We start from the raw sequence: 21,932 nt of genomic DNA, 5'->3' as shown, positions 1-21,932 counted from the left end.
TTCGGCGCTTATCACTCGAGCGGTGTAACGCTTAACGTGGCTTACGAACCCGGTGTGTGTGTGTGCCTGTGTGAGGTTTTTGCCTTTTGTTTTTTTTTTTGTTTTGCCTCCCATAAACGACCCACGAGACACAGATGAGCCCAACCACAGGTGGTAGTGAGCAGGGAATGCAAATTTCGGCACAGCGGAACCACTCATTATCAGCTGCCTGGTTGAGTGCGGCGCAAAAACGTTGTTTGTGAAGCTACCCTTTTTTCTCATCGCATTCTTCTTCGTTTTGTATTTTGTTTCCCTCCCTACCTCCCTCTCTCCTGTACAGTGACTCACAGATAACGTCGTCGTATCTCGTCCCAGCGTCCCATTTGCCGCTCACAACCGGACCGACGACCGAGCACATCGCAACACACCTGAGCTAAAACAGCATCCGCGGGGATTGATCACGGGACCGAAGTCAGCTGTGTGAGCACCCGATACCCGGTGGTGTTGGTGGTGAACAACCGCTGAAGTGCGGACGTGTGAATTACGCGCTATTGAAAACGCTTCAAAAGCTTCGGTCGCGATCGCGATCGTGTGTCGGGAAAAGATATTACACCCTCACCGATCGGGGACAGTTGGCAGGCACTGAGATTGTATGTAAATTTCGCCACCATCCGAGTTTGAGTACTGTTCGAGCTAAGGGTGCCTCTCGAAGCTCGCTATTATTAGTTACCGCGCTATCGGTGCCCAGTGCAGACCGCAGGCTTGCTCTGCTCGAAGGCCAGATTTGCGGGTTCGATAAGACTTTGTGTGCGTGCGTGTGTCGGTGGAGGTGTCGGTGCGATCGAGCGTACGAAGAAAGTCGTGTCGCGATTTCGGTGAACATCATCCGCGAAATGGTTGCCCGTGTGGTTCGAAACCGACCGTTGTCGGTGAAAAGTAAGCAACTGCTGGCCGTCTGCTTCTGCCTGTTGCTTTCCCTCCCAAGTGCGATCGAGGGCCGAAAGGTGGCCGTGTCTCGTGTAACGAAACCAACGGCACACCGTGGGTACGCTAATGCGGACATTGCCAAGTTGAGTTATTCCCCAAGCCACTCGGCACCAGCTCCTGCCCCACGGCCCATTGCTCCCTCGTACTCGGCACCACCGCCTCAACCACCTCAATACCACGGAGGTGGTCAACCTTCGTACGGATGGAACGTCCCTGGAGGACATCCTGCTCCGGGAGCCGCGTCCGGTGGAGTGTATCCTGGCGCGGCTGCAGCTGGAGCGGCCGGAACTGGGCTGGTGGCGGGCAACGTGTACCGATCGCATGGACATAACGCAACCGCGGGAGGATTCGGTGGTGGATTGGCTCATTCGCCTCCAGGAGCATACCCGGCGTATCCTGGTCATCCGGCTCAAGGATTCCCGGGTGCGCCTGTGCAACATCCCGGTGGTGGATTCCCTGCTCAAGGATACCAACCGCAGCCCGGTGGAGGGTATGTACAGCAGCAACCGGGTGCGGGATTCCCGCACCAGCCATCATACGCTCCCGGAGGTCACTATGACCAGGGTCAACAAGGACACTATCAGGGACATCCGGGACAGACGGCCGTGCACCATTACGAGCAGCCTGCAAGTGGTGGTAGCGGAATTGGAACGATCCTTGGAGCAGGTGCAGCCGGATTGGCCGCAGGAGTCGGTGGTGCTGCCTTGTACGATGCGCTAAAGCCAAAGGAATCCAAGGAGGAAGCTCCTGCGACGACCGCTGCTACGACGACGACTGCTGCAGCCGCAGGACCAGCCAGTGAAACTCCTGCACCAGTTCCGGCCAATCCCAACGGTGATGCACCACTTGCTCCGATGCCACCAGCAAATCCCAACGGCGAAGCACCGCTTGCCCCAATGCCACCGGCCAACGCGAATGGAGACGCTCCCCTAGCGCCCATGCCGACCGAAGGCACCCCATTGGCAACGGTTCCACCAGCAGCGGCAGGAGTTACAGAAGCTGAGAGCACCAGCACCACCACCGGTGCGACCAGTTCGTCGGAGAATCCGCTGGGAATGGCTCCTCTGGCACCGATGCCGGATGCCACCTCCGGTGCCCCAGTAGACCAAGCTTCAGGAGCAGACGTTGCTGTTCGCAATTCGGCCCTCAACGTCCAGCCAGATCTATCCGCCTCGATGGCGGAACCGGCCAGTGGAGATGCGCCTGGAGCAGTGCGCCTTTCGGGTGCCCTTTCGATCGCCGCCCTTCTGCCACTGGTGGTGAAGTACCTGCGGGTGTAGGAGACCGCAGACGAGCGGGGAGAACTGTTGTGTGCCACTACTGTTTTGTAGTTCGCGCGAGGCGCCCGTATCGGTTGTACGAGCTCGAATAAGTATTGCCTGTTGCTGTAACTGTTAGTATCGTAATCGTTATTTCCGAACATCGCACATAGCTCAGCGAGCAACTGAAAGCCCTCACGGAATGTTCAATGTTTGAATTTTCGGACGAATCCTAATAAATAAGTGTACTTAAAACCACAACCACACCTTGCAGCGGTTTTTGAATTTTGTTCCGTGTTTCGAGGGGGTGAATAACTTTCCGAACAGGCGAGACGATCGAAAGCATGTTCGACTGATTATTGACAAGCGATCGTATGCCGTCGATCGGTGTACTTGGTTGCTACACAACGGGCAACTTTGCTCCTTTTTAAGGTATTTTCTTGTGGCTTATGCTAACACCCTGCCATGTCCAGCTTATCGTGTGTCGAATTCCACCAAAAACTACTCTTTCTGAGCACCAGTACGCGCATCCGCACACGAGGAATTCCAACGCGCGTATTGTTTTTGCGCGAGTCCGAGCTCTCGCGTTAACGTAACGCGTGGCGTTTCCATTGTTCGCGCACAATTTCCCGCTATTTCCCAGCGCGTAGCGCCCTGCGGAGTAGGGCTCGAAGGGCGGATGATTCAATTTTTGCCGCCAACATTCCCCATTCCCTCACCGCTTGACGATCGATTGCGATGGGTGACGTTATCCATCGGCACATCGGATTGTCCGTTGCACAATCGACGTCCGCACGAAGCGCCACTGGACCGTTTCCCTTCCCGGCGCTGTTGATTCACATGGCTATGATAATGAGCAGGAACACAAACCTTGGCGCGTTGGTCAGTGCGTCAGTCGAGCAAACGAGCGCTTTGGTGTGATGCACTAATTTAACAAAGCATTACCGGCATTGTGAGTACGGTTGTTTTTTTGTTGTTGTTTTATTTGCTTCGTGGTCTACCGTGATCTCGTGAAAGCGATCGTTTTCCTTCTCGATTTGCAAATACGCTGATCTGCAGCCACGTCTGGAGCAGCGAAATCCTCATCGAAAGCAATTTCTTTTGATTTATTACGCACACGCTGTAAAAGTGGAGAATGTTAATACAATTCTACTCAACGGCAGCTCTTTGTTGGCACCAAACACGTGCTTTAGTGTGTAGTTTGAAACGGCCCTGTCGTGGGTCGCGAAGTTGGCGAGTAGTCGCGATAGAACCTAACCTCGTTGTAAACGTTCACTACCGCGTGGACACGCGAGAAACCGATTACTCTCGAAACGGATCGAAGTCTCCGGCGAAGCTGAAAAAATCCCGCCGAACGACGACGCACCGTGCTTGCGTGGGATATCGTCATTTCCGATTCGCGATACCACGCCGTGGGGTCAATGTTGGTATCAAGCGAAGGCGGAGTAAGTTCACTAAACTGGCGCACCCTGTTGGGCGCGAATCTACATTCGAATCCGAAAATAAAGGTAGGGCCTGTGACGACGGTTTCATCAGTGACGTCACAAATAAAACTCACGGCAAGCTTTCGGCACGTTGTGAAATAGTTTTCGTGAAGGCCGAGAGCCACCCCTTTTCGAAGGGCAAACTAGCATATGACGAATTTGGCATGAAGGATCCGATGCTGTGGAGGTTGGAAACGAATTGAAATTAGTTTTGGCTTTTCTCTTGACCGTGAGAATACCATCGAAAACATGATTGACTTGGTTGTTCTGCGTTTTGACTGTACTCTCTACTAAGGGTGTTATGAATCACTGCGTTTATAAACTTCAGCATGGAGCTTTTTTTAAATAATACCAAACTTGGTTACGGATCCTCCAAGTTCCTACACGCTTCGAGACATCCTTTTACTGCATAAGATTTATCTTTTTATTACCATGTGGTGTTACATCGATTCTTGTGCAATAGTGACTATACATCATAGCATATGCGAATAAAAACACGTGTACTTTGACATCATCGTTACGCGATTTGAATCGTGCGTACGCCTACGATTACCTTCCGTAGCGTTATCGGTACCGGTACCCTTATTGATCCATCAAATAACACCTCAAGTGTAACCGCTTATGACGATATGAGTTGTTGAGCCTATGACGATGTGAAACAAAACATATATATACTTATAATATATTTCATTTTGAATATTCTTGTACTATGTTCTAAACAAATACTTCAAGCACTTTTCTTTTAATAAATGACCAATAGTAGAAGCATAGTTATGCTGCAGGGCTGCTACAGACTTTAAGGGGGTAGTTTTGTTATGTCAAATATTGAACACTATAGACGATGCAGAGACCCATATTTTGAAAATAAATCGAAACCAATTTATATGTAATATCTAATTTACGGGTAGAAAAAGAATGAATCAAACCCTAGGGATCATAAATTAAGGATAAATTTTATTCAAAAACAAACAATATTGGCGAAAAATTCGTTTAACAATCACTATATCGATGTGCGATATATTTCAAACAATTTAAAAGGCAAGATGGTTTTTGTTCCTCACTCACCTACTATGAGTGCGTAAGTGAGAGAGCGTGCTAAAGTAGAGCGAGAGAGAAATAAAAGATGGAAGGTTGGTCGAAACCAGCATTCCAATTTAGTATTAATAATCATTTTGCGTTCGCGGGCTCAAGAGGTGGCGCAGTTTACTGCGTGTTTTTTCTTCTGTAACACGCATCAGGTTTAACTTTTAGCATTGTTGTTTATTGCGAGACTAGTGTGGTAAAACATATTTGGCAATTGGTGAATAATTCGCTCAGTGTTGATAAGAGTTTTCTGAGTGCGTTTTGTCTGTGAAGGTCACAAGCCCCTATTCGTTAGGGGTGAAAATGCAATTAACAAGAGTGAAAGAGAAAGTGCATCCACACGGACTGAAGATGGGGCGATATTACGAAAATAAACGCCTGAAAGCGATGGCTATTTGCATGTTGCTCGCCATAACGACCTTGATTCCGACGACCGAAGCACTGAAGCTAAAGGGTCGCAAATCTTCCTCGTCGTCGTCATCGTCATCGTCAGGTCGTGTCTCGAAACCCAGCACCTCATCCAGCTCGTCCTCTTCCAGTTACAGTAATCCGGGCAGTCTCAGCTACAGCAACTACCAGCCGAAACCAGCCCCGAAACCATCCGCTCCTGTCGACACCTCGAACCAGCGCAACATCGGATGGAACGTAAATAGCCAGGCGAAGCCAGCAGGATCGGCCGTGGCTAACAAACCGCCCTATCCAGTGCAACAGAACGTTCCGCACCAATCCAGTGCCGTGGCCAACAAGCCGCCCTATCCGGTGCAACAGAACGTTCCGTTGCAATCCAGTGCCGTGGCCGCGAAGCCCCCGTATCCAGTGCAGTCGAGTGCCGCGAAGCCGTATCCTGTACAGGCAACGCACAACACGCACCAGACTCAGTCGGCTCCTGGAGGTGCTCCTCCACCGTATTCCTACGCACCGCCTCCGGTGTACAGCCCCGGAAACCAAGGATTTAGGCCTGGTCAGCCTGGTTTCGGACAACCCGGATCGTACGGCCAGCCCGTCCATGGTCAACCGGGCGGATTCGGTCAACCTGGAGGCTTCGGACAACCTGGAGGATACGGACAACCCGGAGGATTCGGGCAACCCGGAGGATTCGGACAACCCGGTGGATTTGGTCAACCGATGGGAGGCTACGGAGGTGGCGGATATCATCCTTCGGCAGGAGGTTTCGCAGCTCCTCACGGCACCTTCCAGGGTGGTGGCGTTGCTCCACCAGTTAACTATGCACCGGCACCTTCTTTCCCTATCTCGGCCATCCCCGCGGGAGCATACAAACCGCAGAGCTCGGGCATTGGAGTTGGAGGAATTGCTGCCGGCATCGGCACGGGCCTGTTGGCCGGAGCAGCCGGATCAGCGCTCTATAATGCCCTTCGCCCAGAGGACCGTGTGCAGTATCGCGAGCGTGTCACGATTATTCATAACCATGCTGCTCCAGCGGAATCTGCAGCTCCGGCTCAAGCGGCCGCGGCTGCTCCTGTTGCTTCTGTCCCTGTAGCCGCTCCGGTTCCAGCTCCAGCTCCGGGTGTCGCTCCAGCTATGCCTGCTGTACCTCCAGCGGCAGGTCCCGATGGCCAGGCTGCTGTACCTCTTGCTCCGATGCCCGGCACGACCGATAACTCCAATGCTCAGGCTCCACCGGCAGGCGTTCCTGATGCTCCGATAATCTTGAACCAGAACGCCACCACCGACGGACAGCAGGCAACGAATGGAACCGATCCCATGGTTACCCCCGCTGAAGGACTGGTTCAGGCCGGTCCCGTCGAAACGACCACCGTCGATCCGACTGCCAAACAGTATATCCCACCCCCCGGCCAGTACTATCCCGCAACAGGCCAATACGTGCCGCCGGGCGAATATGATCCGGCAACCGGAATCTTTACCCCCGGCCGGTACATCCCGGATACGAACATATTCCAATCGGGCCAGTACGATCCCTTGACGCAGATGTTTACTCCCGGCCGCTACGAGGCAGACGGACAGTTTATTCTGGATCCTAACCATCCTCCCCTGTCCCTGGCACCGAATGGCACCGCTCCTGACGCTGTTGCTGCTAGTGTTCCCAATCCCCCACCGGAATCTGCAGCTTCACAATTGAAAACCAACACGAGCGGGGCCAGTATGCAAACCTTCTCGCTCCTAACAACCCTGGCGGCGTTGATAGTTTCGGAAAGCTTCCGGCATCTAATGCGATTCTAAGTGTGAGTCACCACTTCCAACGCTGGATCGATCGATGAATTTTGCTGGTTTATTGCAAACATAAATTTCTACTTGCTCCCTCTTGTTTCTAGTCCTTGAAATCGATGAATGATGCGCATTGCTTATGGTTATAGGAAATCGAACAACCAATAGTATCTGGTTCAGCAGCCAATGTGTCGGATCGGCATTTAATAAGTGTAATCTCTTGAAACAACTCAGATGAACCCAGATAAGAGGGATAGAAAGACGTTAGAGCTTCAACAAAATCACGTATAGAGTTTTATATACACACACGTGCAAAACGAGTTTGCCACTTGGAAATGAAACACCAGTACCATTTAGCGCTTCGATCACGTTAGCCTTGTTTAATATTCGTCTCACTATGGTAAAAAGAAGAGAGTATATCCCCATTTCCGTTTCCGATCGAACCATGACATGGCCAACCTCATATTTTTACAACCTGCACCAGTATTCTAAACGGTGGTGACTTTGTTGTCTCTCTACGAAACGCGTTAGGATCCTTCCGCGCAATGCAATTATCGAAGCAATGTTAATCATTGCTGGTCCACTTCATTCACGATTTTATAAAACAGAACCGAGATTAAATAATACGCATTTAACTGACGCTCCTAGGCTAACATGTCTGAAGGCGTAGAGCTATGTCCATTAAAATGATGAAAAAAGCTTCTCTATCTTTACACTCTTAGTCGCAGATAGTTCAAGACTCATGAAAAGTATCTCGTTACATTTTGACTGTAATTATATAGCGACAGAAGACTTCTTTACTCTCTGAACATGTTAAACCTATTTACCCTACCGAAACAACTAACTTTACCTGCTATCTTTCGGGAATGTTGTGTCTTAGCGGAATCGAACCAATAGTAAATGATATGATACAGCTAAATTTACATCACGGTAGATTGTAAGAGTAATAGTTTTTGCGTCTATTTGTATCGATGTTTCCACAGACAAATCCATCCGGATTTGGTGGCGCCAAATGGTAAAAGAGATATACTTTTATGCAAACGTTCGGATCGCAGGTGCAGTATATGATCCCAATAATAATCGGCGTAACAATCAGTACCAGGCCAACACTATTTCTCTAGATTACATTGACGTTTTACAGCGTTCAGTTGTTCGGGAGGTATTTTGTAACTTGTATTTTACTATTGCATGCAATGCTTTTAATCTATATCAGCGGCCACATGGCCAGCTAACCATGGCTGAGGAGCGTTAATTTGTAAATTTTGTATTGGACTGTTTCTTTATGGTTTACGGATAAAGAGAAGGAACAATGATTGTGCTTTTAAAGCAACGTTAGGAATGAGATAAAATAAGTGGAAGATGAAATAGCTTTTTTTATTAATTTCGGCAGCACTTTTTTCACCTAATATTTGTAGGATGCAAAAATTAAATAAAATTTTTAATTGGATGCAATCCGTTTGGAACGTGGCGTTTCTAAGTTTCCGTCTTCAACAGCGTTTTCCATTTTTTCAAATAAAGTAAGTATGTTCGATATTTGGGCGTTCGAAGGCTTATGTTCCGGCATGTGAACAACGAGCTAGTGTTCCTTGTGCTTTGTAATTAAACTTTACCTAGCAGGATGATTCTTCCTTATACAACAAAAGTTATTCAAGATGCCACGGTGCCGCGCGTTTTGCGAGCTTAATCGCGATTCCGCTTTTACCTAATGCAATTCATCTCATTCGCAAGAAGGCAGTAGCTGCATCATTCCCATCGAGTGGTAATGATTCATAGCATTCGCGGAAAAGCAAAAAAACATGAATATGACGTCATCGTTACGCACCTTCAGCCATGCAGGTTTGCTCATGTATACAACATTCGTCTTCCGTAGCATTAGCGGTCCAACGCTCAAACTAAAGGCCAATAAATGGCAACAACGAGCTACCTTGAATGCATGTAAAGCATGTCTACAAGGTTTTCCGTGAGGCAACGCACGTGCATCCTTGAATACTTAAATCAAGGGAGTCGAGGCCCCCGCGCCTGACAAGTTATTAGTTCTAAACAAACAAGATCTAATCAATTAGTATTTTACTTTATTTTTCAATTTAAGCCAGCAAATATATCTTGATAATTGCCAAAATAATTAATTTGCCGCTGCCTTACAGCATATGTTCACCATTTGGAACCTGTTCGCTGCAAATCCAGAGACGTTTGTTCATCGATTGTATTTAAACGATTGGTTTATCATTAAAAATAAAATTGCAAAATTAGTTTTAATTTTTGTTTTCTTACAATTTGTGCTGATTGACCCTGGAAGCATCATTCCCTATGTTGCAGATTTCTTTTGCAAATTAAATGCTTGGTGCGATAGAATGTATTTAAATGATTGCATTTTAATGTCATATTGAATCATACTGAGAACTGCTCTGTTTAGTATATTTGTATTTGAAATTGTTTTTAAATTGCTTTAAAAATATGATTTACGTGTAAATCGTGATTATTTCTACGCAAAAATGCTTTACTGTTGAATTACTTAACGTACCCTTAATGTCAACTGTCACTGCGTCCTCTTTATATTGTGTAGCTCCGACTGATATTATTCCCTAAGTTTTGCACAAAATATAATAAGTAATGAGATAAATTAGGTGAATCCTAGATGGAGGATTTAAATTCAGGAAAAAAAATCAAAGCAAGATTATAGCAAATGGGCCATGTGCAGAACCAGTGTAACATAACCTCATTGACAAATGACTAGCACAAACAAACTGTAATGGAAGAAGCAAGCGCAGAGCAAATATGTAATGCTGAATAATCCTGAAAACCATTGGGCAGACGAAAAAACGTAAAAGTGCAGCTGGGTTGATTAATTTTCCCTCAACGAATGACCGCAGGAAGAAGCATAGTTTTGAAAAGTGGAATTTGACAGCAGGGCTGTGTCAAATTGTGACGGAAGAAGTCTCTCGCATTCTTACCCCTCGACCTAATATGGTTGCCATCTGTCTATGTGGCCATCTTAAAAAAAAGCAAAAAAAAGTGTGGTAAAAAGCGGAGCGCGTGGTTGCAGCGAAATTGTCGACTTTCTGAAAAGAAAAGCGAACACTGGAAAGCGCGAAGTGAACGGAACTCGGTCGGGTTTCCCACACGGTTTCGTTCTCTAGGTTTTTCCGATTATTTTTCCGTTTTTCGCGGCGGCGGCGGCCACGACGGCAGTGGGCGAAACTCGCGGTGTGTGTGTCCTCTGTCCCCGCCTTCGTTCCGTTTCGGGATTTCGGTTCTTGCCCACTCGATACCACCCTCCGCAGTGTGTGTGTGTGTCCCGTTCCGAGGCCCGGGATACCGATTGCGATAACGTCGCAGCCCCCCCGTCGTCGTCGTCATCATCACGCTTTTCCCGGCCAACAGGCACGCACGCACAGTGTGACTGGGTGCGTGCGTACGTGCGTGCGTAAAATTCCGGTGCTAAGCGAAAATAGCTCCCCGTGAGACCGTCCGGCCCGTGCCGAGGCGTAAGCCGTGGAAAAGTAAACGAAAGAAACCCGCAACCACCACGGCACCGCGTGTGCAGCAGCCGAGAGTTTCCGCAACCATCATCGCAGTAGCCGAGTGCAGTGAGCGCACCACAGACGGCAGTAGAAAGTGAGTTTCGACCCAGCAGCAGCAGGCGACCGCGTAGCAAAAATGGCACAGGAAAACGACAGCAACGAGGTGAGCGCCAAGTTCAGCACGCTCAACGTCAACGCGGTGGAGTTCGTACCCAGCTTCTGCACACCATCATCGACCGCCACGGCTGCATCGGTGGTGGCCGCCGCAGGCACCGGATCTCCTACGGCCGCAGCTCCGGCTCCGGCTCCATCGGTGGCCGCTCCGACGTCGGCCACGTCGAGCGGGGGCAGCAACAGTGGCGGGGCAGGTGGTGGTGGTGGTGCTACCACACCTACGTCCACAGCTGCCACGCCAACTCCGCCGTCCTCGTCGGCCCCAACGCCCATGGAGAGGGACGAAGATCCGGTGAAAACGCCAGAAAACAATGGTACGCATCCATCCTGTTCCTGATCCTTGTATCGTCGTGAGGAGGCGAACCAATCGAATCGCCGCTATCCTTCGCATTCTTTGCGTCACTGGACGTCTGCAGCGAGTACTAGCAGAAGAGTGGGTTGGGGGGAGGGGAGAGGGGTGCGGCAGGACTTCATTGACCGATGGTGGTGTCCCATATGGGTGCGGGAAAGCGGGAGTAGTAAAAAAATAGTAGTTCAGTGGCACTCCTGCCTCATCGATTCGTTCTCTCGCTCTATCCATCTCTCGGGCTCTGTTCCTCTCGCACATGGCCACGATCGCAGTGCGTGCATGATGTGTCAAAATGCTGTCGGCTGTTTCCTCCGCTCTTGCCTACCCCCCGATCGCGAGTTCCTGCGCCCGCCAAACGGTCCTCATTTTCGCGGTACCGGTTTGCACTGGCTCGCTCTACATCTCTCTCCGATCCTTCTCTCACTCTCTCACTCTCTCTCTCTCTCTAGAGTGTCGCGTGTGCATCGTCATTGAAACGTTGGCGGAAAACTCGTCGACGCATTCCACCGGGGGGGAGAGGGAGCACATACAACGGGCCGAATTGGCCCGAGGGGATTTCCACTGGCTGACTTGTGGTGCTTTGTGGTCTGCCGGCGGGAGCTTTGGCCTCGTTTTCATGAATGGGCACCGATCCAATGAAGGTGCAGCGGAAGACGCCAGCCGTCGCTACTTGAGCTTTTTGCCCTAAACCGAATCCGTATCCGTCCTTGTTGTGGGCGGTGGCGCGTTTTCGTCGCTGACGAAAATTAGCCGAAAAAGAAACCAAAAGTCGTTAGTGGAAAATGGCGAGTTTGTTGTTTTCTGCACCCAACCATGCGTCCCGGTGGCGGCACCCGACAAACGTGTTCGCCCACCACCCACCCACTCACCCACGAAAACGTGGAGTCAGGGGTTTCCTTCTTACCAGCTGGCGCAATTGAATTTCCACTCGTCGTCTGCCTGTGGTCGCTTCTTGGCACTTGAACATGAATTATTGAGCAGAACGGATGCAGTACACCGAACCGGGTAGATCCACATTGAAGCATAGCCGCATCATCACTCGGTAGATTATTAGTGCTGTAGGGCGACGATAACATCGTGTTCTAGAGAGCGAGTTAGTAGCTGAAGCTAATGTATTGCAGTGTCCGTTGTGGTAGGATCGGTACGTATAGTAGCGTAACTATCGAAAATGCAACTTCTGCCTTGGGGGTGTTGTAAAAACGGAAACCAAGTGCTGGCATGGGAATAGGCACCTCTATCTAATCGCGCGATACCACGGCTAGTTGGGTTATTAGCGTGTTAAAGGCCTCAACATAAAAAACCGATTAGCCAACAGTAAATTGCACCAGTTAAACCCGTCATGATGATGTCATCGAAAGGAGTTTAACAGTTTCACGAGTCGATAACGTCATCCTTGATATAATTTTAATTTTGATTGCAAAATAAGTCAAGTTTTGATCTGAGATCCAAGTTATCCCCGTTGTATAGTCAAGTTGGTATGACAGTGGACTCTGGCTTTAGTTGTCTGGAATGGTAAAGTTCTTTGTGTACGGTACGGTCTGCGTCTTAGTGGGTCAGGGAATCATCAAGGACATCAATCATGCATGCTGTAGTAGACCAGCTACCATGAATGCCCAAGTGTCTTATTCGAAACCGATTCTCAGCGCTGAATGTCCTGTAAGGTGTAGTGATTGAATAAAAATCGATGGCGAATCTCGTTTTTCCACGAAACACCCTCAAAGAGTGCCTTGTCCTGTGACCTAAATTTGGCGCCGAATGTTCTAATTCGCCACCGGTTTGTGTTGTTCGACTGCACAATGATGGCTACAGTTTGCAATGTTTGTTTTATTCAGATAGTTTACAAATAACGTGTTCAATATTGCGACACTATATTGCTATTTTAAACAGTTCAATGTTGAGCGTTATCCCCCACGGGAGGGCATTTAATTAGGTTGCTCATAGAAACGAAGATGACGCGCAAAGTAAGAGGAATTAACGTTCAACGGTAATGTAGCTTCCTACAAGCTAACAAGTGGGATTATCAGTGGGTGGTGTGACGTCCTTGTTGCTTGATATGCATCAGTTTTCGCTCTCGCATTCCAGGGAAATGCGTAGGTGTGTAGTGACTGATTGGACATCACACCATTTATTTACATCAATCGTTCAGCTCTCGCTCGATTCGGTCGGATTCTTACTCATTTCTGCAGTAACGCGGATTGGATAAACAGTAACAATGGCTTTCACGTTTGATTATCGGCACCGCAGAAAGTGAACCCCTCGACAGCTGGGACGCAGAGGAGGACTCGATCCTGACGCCGGAGGATGAGGAAATGGAATTGGATGATGGCGAGGTGGACGGAGAAACCGCGCCAAAAGTACCGAAAAAGAAGCCGCCGAAGGTAGAGGAGAGTCGAAGCAAAAAGGAACACGTGAACGTAGTTTTCATCGGGCATGTCGGTAAGTTATACATCGGTGCTAGAAAGCATGACTTGCGTCAATAACGTATTTTCCAAATGCCTGTGCTTGCAGATGCCGGTAAATCTACCATCGGTGGACAGATCATGTCGCTTACCGGAATGGTGGACAAACGAACACTCGAGAAGTACGAACGCGAAGCACGTGAAAAGTCGCGAGAAAGCTGGTACTTATCGTGGGCGCTCGATACGAATCAGGAAGGTGAGTGAACGGCAAATTGGCAAATAGTGGCCGTCCTGGAAATTCAGCTGATGTTCGTATTTGTCTTCGTCTGAAACAGAACGTGACAAGGGTAAAACGGTGGAAGTTGGTCGTGCCTATTTTGAGACTGAGAAGAAACATTTCACCATCCTCGATGCACCCGGGCACAAGAGTTTCGTGCCAAACATGATCGGAGGCGCCGCTCAAGCGGATCTAGCGGTATTGGTTATTTCTGCGCGAAAGGGTGAATTCGAGACTGGCTTCGATCGAGGAGGACAGACTCGAGAACACGCCATGCTAGCGAAGACGGCAGGCGTGAAACATTTAGTCGTGCTGGTCAACAAGATGGACGATCCAACGGTCAATTGGGACCTTGAGCGGTACAACGAATGCAAAGACAAAATCTTACCATACCTCAAGAAACTAGGGTAAGGGTGGTTTTATTAGAGAATTTTATCGTATGTGGCGTTTTGTAAACATTCTTGCTTTAATGTCTTTTTTCCTGTACACAGATTTAATCCACTTAAGGATCTAACGTTCATGCCAGTGTCCGGCATAACTGGACAGGGATTGCGAGAACCAATCGATGATTCCACGTGCCCCTGGTACCAGGGTCCGGCCTTTATTCCGTTCATTGACGAACTGCCGTCGTTGAATCGCAAAACGGACGGTCCGTTCATTATGCCCATTGTCGACAAATACAAGGATATGGGAACGGTGTTGATGGGCAAGGTGGAATCTGGCGTGGCGAAGAAGGGTACCAATCTGCTAGTGATGCCTAATAGAGTGAGTATGGAGTAAAAACTGAGCAAGGGCTCATAAACGACGAATTTTTTATTCGTATTTTTCGCGTTCATACCTGAACATTTCAGACTCAAGTGTGCGTCGATCAGCTATGGTCCGATGATGAAGAAGTGACCTCGGTGGGGCCAGGTGAAAATGTTAAAATCAAAGTTAAGGTATATTTCGTTCGCTGAGGAGCCGTACATCCATGCTTGTAGCTCGCATTACACCGTTTAACTCACGTTTCGTACGTTTCCGTAGGGCATAGAGGAGGAGGATGTTTCGCCTGGATTTGTCTTGTGCGACGCTTCCAACCCAATTAGAACAGGCAAAATTTTTGACGCACAGGTGGTCATTCTAGAGCACAAGTCTATCATTTGTGCAGGATATTCGGCCGTGATGCATATACACTGCGCTGCAGAGGAAATTACTGTTAAGGTATGTATCGATCACGTGATTAAAATGACTGTTGTGTTTGCTGTAGCCTTTTAAAACGATCTTTTTGCTAATCATTTTTTGTACAATTTGCAGGCTCTTATTTGTTTAGTGGATAAGAAGACGGGAGAAAAGTCCAAGACAAGGCCTCGCTTCGTGAAGCAGGATCAGGTCGCCATTATGAGGATTGAATGCTCCGGATTGATATGCTTAGAGCAGTTTAAACTATTCCCGCAGATGGGACGCTTCACGCTTCGAGATGAAAGTGAGTATCGGGTTCGTTGGTGGAAGCACCAAACTGATGGATGGGAGTATGGTCAGTTGTTTAATTTTGTTTCTTGTACTTTGGCAGATAAAACTATTGCTATCGGAAAAGTCCTGAAGGTCGTAGAGTAAGATGCCCTAGCTCGAGCAAACCTTCGTCTACACACCTAGTTTGATTGGCAGCGAGAACGCAGGCAGAACGCCCTTCAATCATCCAGCATACCAATCACGTACACACCAACACTCATCAGCCAATGCATTGCGCAACAAACTACGAACTACGCCACTCTTCCCCTCGTTGCGCTACGCACCGTTAAAATATTGAAGCAAAAGTTTATCCAAACCATGCTTATCCGGCAACATTTCACGGACATCGGGTCCTATTTCTGCTTTTCTCTGTCGCTTCTCTCTCTTGACTATGTGTGCTCAGCTCCTACTTCTCGATAGTGTACATCCTCAAATCATAAACTCTCATCGCCTGAGCTCGTGCAATCGTGGACGAGACAACCGGAGAACCACGTAAGGGTCAGGGGCGGACCTAAACCATCCCGACTTTGGTGTTTCTCCGATATGAGAGAAAATGAGCTAAAAACTAAGGTCCGTATTATAGGTATATTTGCGCAAACAATACATTAAATAAGAAACGAACCAATTGCAAAAGAACACTCAGCAAAAGTAATCAAGCCAGCGAATTAGTCTCTGTCCAGAAGAAGTGACGCGAACCCTTATGAGAAACCATATGGTCGTATGGTAACAATTGTGTACAGGCGTTTTTTACACCCATCCCAGCTTCCTTTCGATAGTGTTGCCGTGGGAGAACGAATGCCGGTAGAGAGCGGGGCCAGGAGAGAGCGAGGGATGAAGAATGCGGAAAAGGGACATGCAGGTTAAAAATGAAAATACAAAAAAGTAACGCATCAATCGCTTGAAATGGCGACACGGTAACAAAACTCAGAACTAACTAGAAAGTAATAAAAGGAACACCACGCCACAAACGAACCCCAAACATACATTCAAACGGACAACAGTCAAACGAAAGTCAACCGAAGCAACTAGCTAAGTACATAGGCAGGCAAACGTAAAACTGATCGCACTAGCGACGTGGACTGAATGAATAATGAAACTACAAAACACTAGTAGCGTAACGAATGCGTTAGGAACCGAAGCGACTTGCTGTGTGTTGAATCCAGTAACCACGGGATTTAGTAAGGGACAAGAGAGCACGCAACATCTAATACGCATCAGGAACAATAATATTAAACAAGATAATGTATTTGTATCGGAGTGTGTGCGCATGTTCGGCCAATCATTTCCATATACACAGGACGTATCGTGCACGCTTGAAATCCTTGCACAGGCGCCATGGTAAAATCAGTGTGCATTTGGCGGTGAACCTAAATCTCGCTGAGCGATGGCTGGATGAGCTAGGAGCAAAAGCAGCTAAAGGCAAAGGTGTGAAGTGATAGCATGGAGGACATTGGATCGGATAGTTGCCGATTGTAAAAGAAAGCATCTCCCTTTACTGTAAGCAGAGAACTTTTAAAGTCGCCGCCTGTTAATGAAGTCTTTGATTGTTTTTTGTTTTTTAATTTTCACTTTTGTGTAATTGTACGGACACGCGAAGCATAGCAACGCATGCAAATGACAGCAAAAGAAATAAGCAAAGAAAAAAACATCTCCTCTAAGAAGGATGGCTAGTAGTGGATTTTTCACCCCCGATTGAGCCATGGAATCCAAAAACAAACCTTTAACAGCTCAGAATGATCGGCTGAATTAGATATTGCTTCGTGAAACAATATTGTTACATTGATTTGTTCAACCTGATTAAGACCTAACGATAATAATGTGTGAACATTATACCTATTTTGGGAACGTTAAATGTTTCGTTTGTCACGCGCAATTTTGTTCTCCAACGTTGAGAAGCTGCTAAAATGGAACGTAAAAGAGATCGGGTTGTTAATAGAGTAGGAACGTTCAGCATGCATACCTAGAGCAAATACACTTGAACCGGTCGATCTGTTGGTTAGTAAAACGGCGTTATCTTTCTCTATCAAAGGTCGTTGTAAGCAGGGGCAAAAGAAACGTAAATCAGAAGCAAGAACTGTTGGTACAAGGAGACTAAAACATAAACCCTGGTTCGAAAAGGACTTAACGGTGGTAAAAAACGTAATACAAAGGCAGAAACGACTTTCGGTATAAAACCTACGCTACATTTAATCAAAATACGGTAAACAGAAACTTGTTGCGCATAACCATTACTGGATATTGATCATTTCCTTTTCGTCTGGTTTAGTATCGTTTCATTTCTGTTCATATTGTGTTATTTTTCGTTCTTTTAAGAGAGACACTAGAAACACGCAAATGGGACTTGTGAAAAAGAAACAGAGAACGAGATACAATGAATCATGAAAATAAAGCGGTCTCTTTTGAAAATGGAATCAAACTCTTCATCTATGTCATCTATAAGTACATCATATCCATAACTGGCACATGTTCGAGTGCGCATGAAAAGCAACACGTGTTTCTAGGCTGCACTATATTCAACCAAAAATTCTCTCCAAAAAGGTAAATCTGCGTCATAGGAGAAACTCCTTCGTGCGGTCGTTTAATTATGTTCGTCATACACCTCACGAATAGTGGGCCAGGTCCGATAAATTGCCCCGATCGATCGATCGATAATATCCACGAACGGGTCCACATACGGTTCTAAGGAGCACGCTTTTGCTTGCCCAACCGAACAAGTTTTATTCGTTTCATTATTAATTACACCCTTAATTGCAGTCGGACCCTCAATTTGACCGATATGACGTACAGCCGCGGCGGTGAATTTTGAAGTGATAGATATGAACAGATAGTTACGCTTGGCACCACCCAAACGATGTTCGATTATGCTCGTTGCAGCATGAGAACGATAAAGGGAGTTCGTTCTTTGTGTTCTGGGGATCGTCGGTGAAGTCATGTTTTGCCGTGAGTGTGTGTACGTGCATAAATGCGGGAGAACTTCACCCCTTAGGTCTGGTCATTCTCTTTTCTGGCACATACGGGTTCTTCGTCACCGGCGCATAGAATCAGTGGTGCTGGAAGAGTTCGAGCATACGTGGTTGTAAACAATACACAACCACTCATCATGCTTCCCTTTTTCGTCGCCGGGGAGATCTGCGCCTTCCCGTAGTCCGTGTCGGTAGAACGGGGAGAGCATAGCACGTGGAGTACGTCCAGCAGTGGGCGGAAGGACGGATGTGAGCACTCGCGCGCGTAATAATAAAGCCGAGAGGCGAGTCACACTGCTCGCAGGTTGCGTTCAGTTTCTGTTTGCGCGTCGAACCAAAACGTTGGCGTTAAGAACGGGCCGGTCGTGGCAGAACGTGACTGCTTGTTCGAGAGCCGGAGTGTGTGTAGCTCTTTGTTGCATTCCAGACTTTGTTTCCTGTGTCTCGTCCCTGTGCCGCTCGCTACAACGCTTCTTTGGGCGTTAATTGCTGCCGTTTGTCTGGTGATGTGAAAATTCCTTCACCTTGGGAACACCAAACCCCCTCAAGGTGCAACAGAATAGTAGTGTCATTCTTGCCAGTGTGTGATCGAAGTGTAGTTGAATCATACCCGAAAGCTAACGCTTTACGTACGATCGGATTACCTCACGCACTGTGTGTGGATCATTATTTGCACAGCGGTGGTTATTTGAGAGGTATGACATTTTCGATCCCATTCCGCTCTAGTTCTCTGCCATTTCGTTGATCCGGCGCGCTCTAACAACGTGACTAGCATTGAACAATTGTAGCAAAACATTTCTGATAAGAATTATCACTGACGTGACCTCGATTGAAGTGCTGGACCTCGCGCTGCTTTCAACTGTGTGATTCGAGCGCCTTGAAACGAGAAAATGAGGCATTACGTGAGGAAAGCTTTTTATAACGGAGATTGAATATTTGTGTCATATACCACGCAGCTGTGTTGTATGATGGCTTGCAACCGAAGAAGTATTCAGTTTATGAGCCTTTTTATCCCATTAACAACTAATAACTACTAGCAATCGACGCTTTCTGGATGACAAATGGCAGTTATAATTTGAAACGATTAAAAAAAGAGAGGAGATTGTGACTCGATTGGATACAGTCAACAACGCTCCCAGGGTTGCCACAGTCTCCCTTTGGAGTTGGCCATCTCGAAAAGCAGAAAGCCTGTCTGGTGACGTCCGTATGGTCCTTGAGATTGAATATTTATATTTCCATGTTCCAACTGCTTGCAATGTCTTCCAGTTCTATCTCGAGAGTCTCCGGTGTCTCCATGCTAGCCGGCCTGGTTGAACTTGAAGTGCACGTCGGATGACATCGAGCGAAACATTCGTTATAACTTTGGCTCTGGCGGAAGCATTCGCATGCAACAGTTGCCCTAAACTACATCTGCTCGAGACTGGAACGCTGGTCTGTGGGGCAAAATTATCCTCTCAATGATGTTTGCGTTACTAAAGACGCCGTCACCGTAAAACGATGTGCTAATTGCTGCTCTATTATCGTCAATATTTGAAAACGATGAGTGGATAGATTTTTTCTTCATTTTGAAGCGTGTGACGCGCCTTAAAAGCTTAATTAAAGTCCGCGGCACCGAACTGCGAACACGTACGGTGTGATAAACTCTGCATTGAACATTTGACAAACTTGTGAATGTTTTAATAGCATGTTTTTGTAAAACTATACGATACAAATAAGTGCTGTCCATGATGTCCATTTTAACGCTGCAGATCCTTGGCAAACAAACACTTCACGTAATGGATTATGCTAGTGGTTTTATATTCGTCATGCGTACGTCTGCACGGTAGACGACTGTTTTGAGATCGAGGCGTTGATTTCAACTTCTTTCGATTCTTCGTTGCCCTTTTTTCTTGGAAGAGGAATAGTAGCTTAAGATTGTAAAAAAGGGACGATAATCTAGGAGCTGTAGCAACGCGAATGTGATAAAACTTTACTGCGTGGTTTATTTGCGCAAGTCACCACGTTTGACGAGGCATGGCACGGGTGATGAAAACGCACCTACAATCATGCGATGGACAGAGTTTGCTGAATATTATAAAAGTGCTTCCTGAATGGAAGATAGTTATTATTCTGTCGGCAAATATTGGAAAAAAATCTGTGTACGTCATTATTCAAACATTTGAATAATCGTTTTGCGATAAGTCGTTTTGCTTCAATATCATACACTTGATTATGATTTATATAAAATAATTTGTCCAAATCCTTTCAATTTTACATTGGTTAGCTAATCCTTTAAAGTATACACTGTAAATCTAGCACTTTAATTTCTGTAAGGACTGTAATGATCATTAAAGCTTCCCTAGCGGCTGTTTTGACGAATGACCTAATTTATTGGACCCAACGTCGATGGCTTATAAATATAAAGATAAACAGCTATTCAGACGCAAGCTTTAAAAAACAATTTAAGCCGCACCTTTCAATCCGACGCTATTTAACGTTGGATAGACGGATAGACGCTGATCAGAAGCGCGATTATGACAGGCTGCGAAATAACCACAATTTTCAATTTAAGCACCGAGCTAGTCACAGTAAGAAGAAACGAAAGAACGGAACCAGCCTCCCTCTTCTGGGGGTACCTCATTGCAGTTCGAACACACAAAAGGTTCCCTGCTAGGTTCTAGGCCTGCAAGGGGCGTTTAATAACCGATCGTGAATGCTGGGTCGTTTGGTTTTCTCCACCCGGCCGGTTTCTCGAACTAGTCGCAGAGGTTAGGCAAAGTTATTAACCTTTAGGCTACTCAGGACGGTAGGGTAGGGAGTAAAACCCAAGAAGAATATTGACCCCGAAGATAGGATTCCGTAGAGAATCGACTCACGTTTAGTATGCAATTCGTTCGATCGAGCTGTGTGCGCCAGCTTGCATTGGAAATCCCAATTCCAATGCACCCGCGATAAGTCCACAACGTTGCGCAAATGCAACGAAACGATACGCAAATCTGGGCCACGCTGCGGGAGGGAACGATTCCCTCGGTCCTCCCACGGCGTGACTCATTAGCTCCGCAAAATGGGAGTAATTGTGTGGATGATTCCGGTGGTTAAAGTTCAACTAGTTTTCTCAAGGTTTCTCGATGGCCTTTTTTTCCTAAATAAAGCTAACCTCGCGAGCTCAATTTACTCGATCGCGTGTGACGGCGCGAGTTGTCGCCAGGCTGAGATTGTTTGTCATCGCGGTACAAACTTCATTTCCGATTTCATGGCGAAGTGAGCTGTTGTTGCTTGTCCATTGTTGCTGAACCTGTCACCCGTCGTGGGAACGCTGACCCGACCGTCGTCTTGGTTGCGATCATGCTAATACTATCTTTGTTGGGTTATATACCATGTTGGACTTGTTCAGAGTTTGACCTTTTGTTTTAATTTTAATAAAACTAAATTAAAGCGATTCGTTTCTCTTGCAATTTTATCGTTCTAAAAGCTTGTTTGCGACACTCTTCGGCATAAATGCTTATATTCATTTTTATTGAAGGTCATTTAGCGCGTGTTCTTTAAGGCACGTATACGTTTCACTTAGGGAATTCCTCTTTGTTCTACTATGATGTGGTTAAAGTCATCATAGCTATGAGCCGGATTAAGAACAGGAACCGGTATCAAACCGTTATGGGCCGTCAAACTCATCAAGGACTTCTTCCCATGCTTGTCGATGGTATTTCCGAATCCCTGCCTATCGTGAAATCTCACAGAAATGCTGGAGGAAATCGTTCTGAATGATCATCGCCGTGGATCGACCTTGGAGCGAACAGGCCCTCAGG

The 21,932-nt window shown here is 47.1% G+C and overlaps 3 protein-coding genes across 3 annotated transcripts; all 3 read left to right on the top strand.

The window, feature by feature from the left end:
- Positions 1-440: 440 nt before the first annotated feature.
- LOC128727781 (translation initiation factor IF-2-like) lies at positions 441-2,486 on the top strand (the record flags this gene model as incomplete). Its single annotated transcript, XM_053821724.1, has 1 exon — positions 441-2,486. A coding segment is annotated over one exon (1,806 nt), but the record flags the coding sequence as incomplete, so codon positions are not given.
- Positions 2,487-5,093: 2,607 nt separating this feature from the next.
- On the top strand, positions 5,094-8,428 carry LOC128727318 (trithorax group protein osa-like). Its single transcript, XM_053821213.1, has one exon. The coding sequence runs from the start codon at positions 5,096-5,098 to the stop codon at positions 6,989-6,991; it is 1,896 nt and encodes a 631-aa protein (XP_053677188.1). The 5' UTR covers positions 5,094-5,095; the 3' UTR covers positions 6,992-8,428.
- Positions 8,429-10,488: 2,060 nt separating this feature from the next.
- On the top strand, positions 10,489-17,595 carry LOC128726529 (eukaryotic peptide chain release factor GTP-binding subunit ERF3A). The gene is made up of 9 exons (XM_053820344.1): positions 10,489-10,985; positions 13,265-13,456; positions 13,529-13,675; positions 13,755-14,103; positions 14,188-14,461; positions 14,548-14,634; positions 14,720-14,896; positions 14,990-15,158; positions 15,246-17,595. The coding sequence occupies exons 1-9, from the start codon at positions 10,634-10,636 to the stop codon at positions 15,287-15,289; spliced, it is 1,791 nt and encodes a 596-aa protein (XP_053676319.1). The 5' UTR covers positions 10,489-10,633; the 3' UTR covers positions 15,290-17,595.
- The last annotated feature ends 4,337 nt before the right edge of the window (positions 17,596-21,932 follow it).

The sequence above is a fragment of the Anopheles nili genome, chromosome 3 (genome assembly GCF_943737925.1).
Source record: "Anopheles nili chromosome 3, idAnoNiliSN_F5_01, whole genome shotgun sequence".
Lineage (NCBI taxonomy): Eukaryota > Metazoa > Arthropoda > Insecta > Diptera > Culicidae > Anopheles > Anopheles nili.
The sequence above is the reverse complement of the archived record's forward strand: the minus strand, read 5'-3'. Positions and strand labels throughout refer to the sequence as shown.

Excerpts from the sequence above, each read along its gene's own strand:
- LOC128727318 (XM_053821213.1), top strand. The coding sequence starts at position 5,096 with ATGCAATTAACAAGAGTGAAAGAGAAAGTGCATCCACACGGACTGAAG.
- LOC128726529 (XM_053820344.1), top strand. The coding sequence starts at position 10,634 with ATGGCACAGGAAAACGACAGCAACGAGGTGAGCGCCAAGTTCAGCACG. Across the intron at positions 10,986-13,264 it reads GAAAACGCCAGAAAACAATG|AAAGTGAACCCCTCGACAGC; the intron begins GTACGCATCCAT and ends TCGGCACCGCAG. Across the intron at positions 15,159-15,245 it reads CTTCACGCTTCGAGATGAAA|ATAAAACTATTGCTATCGGA; the intron begins GTGAGTATCGGG and ends GTACTTTGGCAG.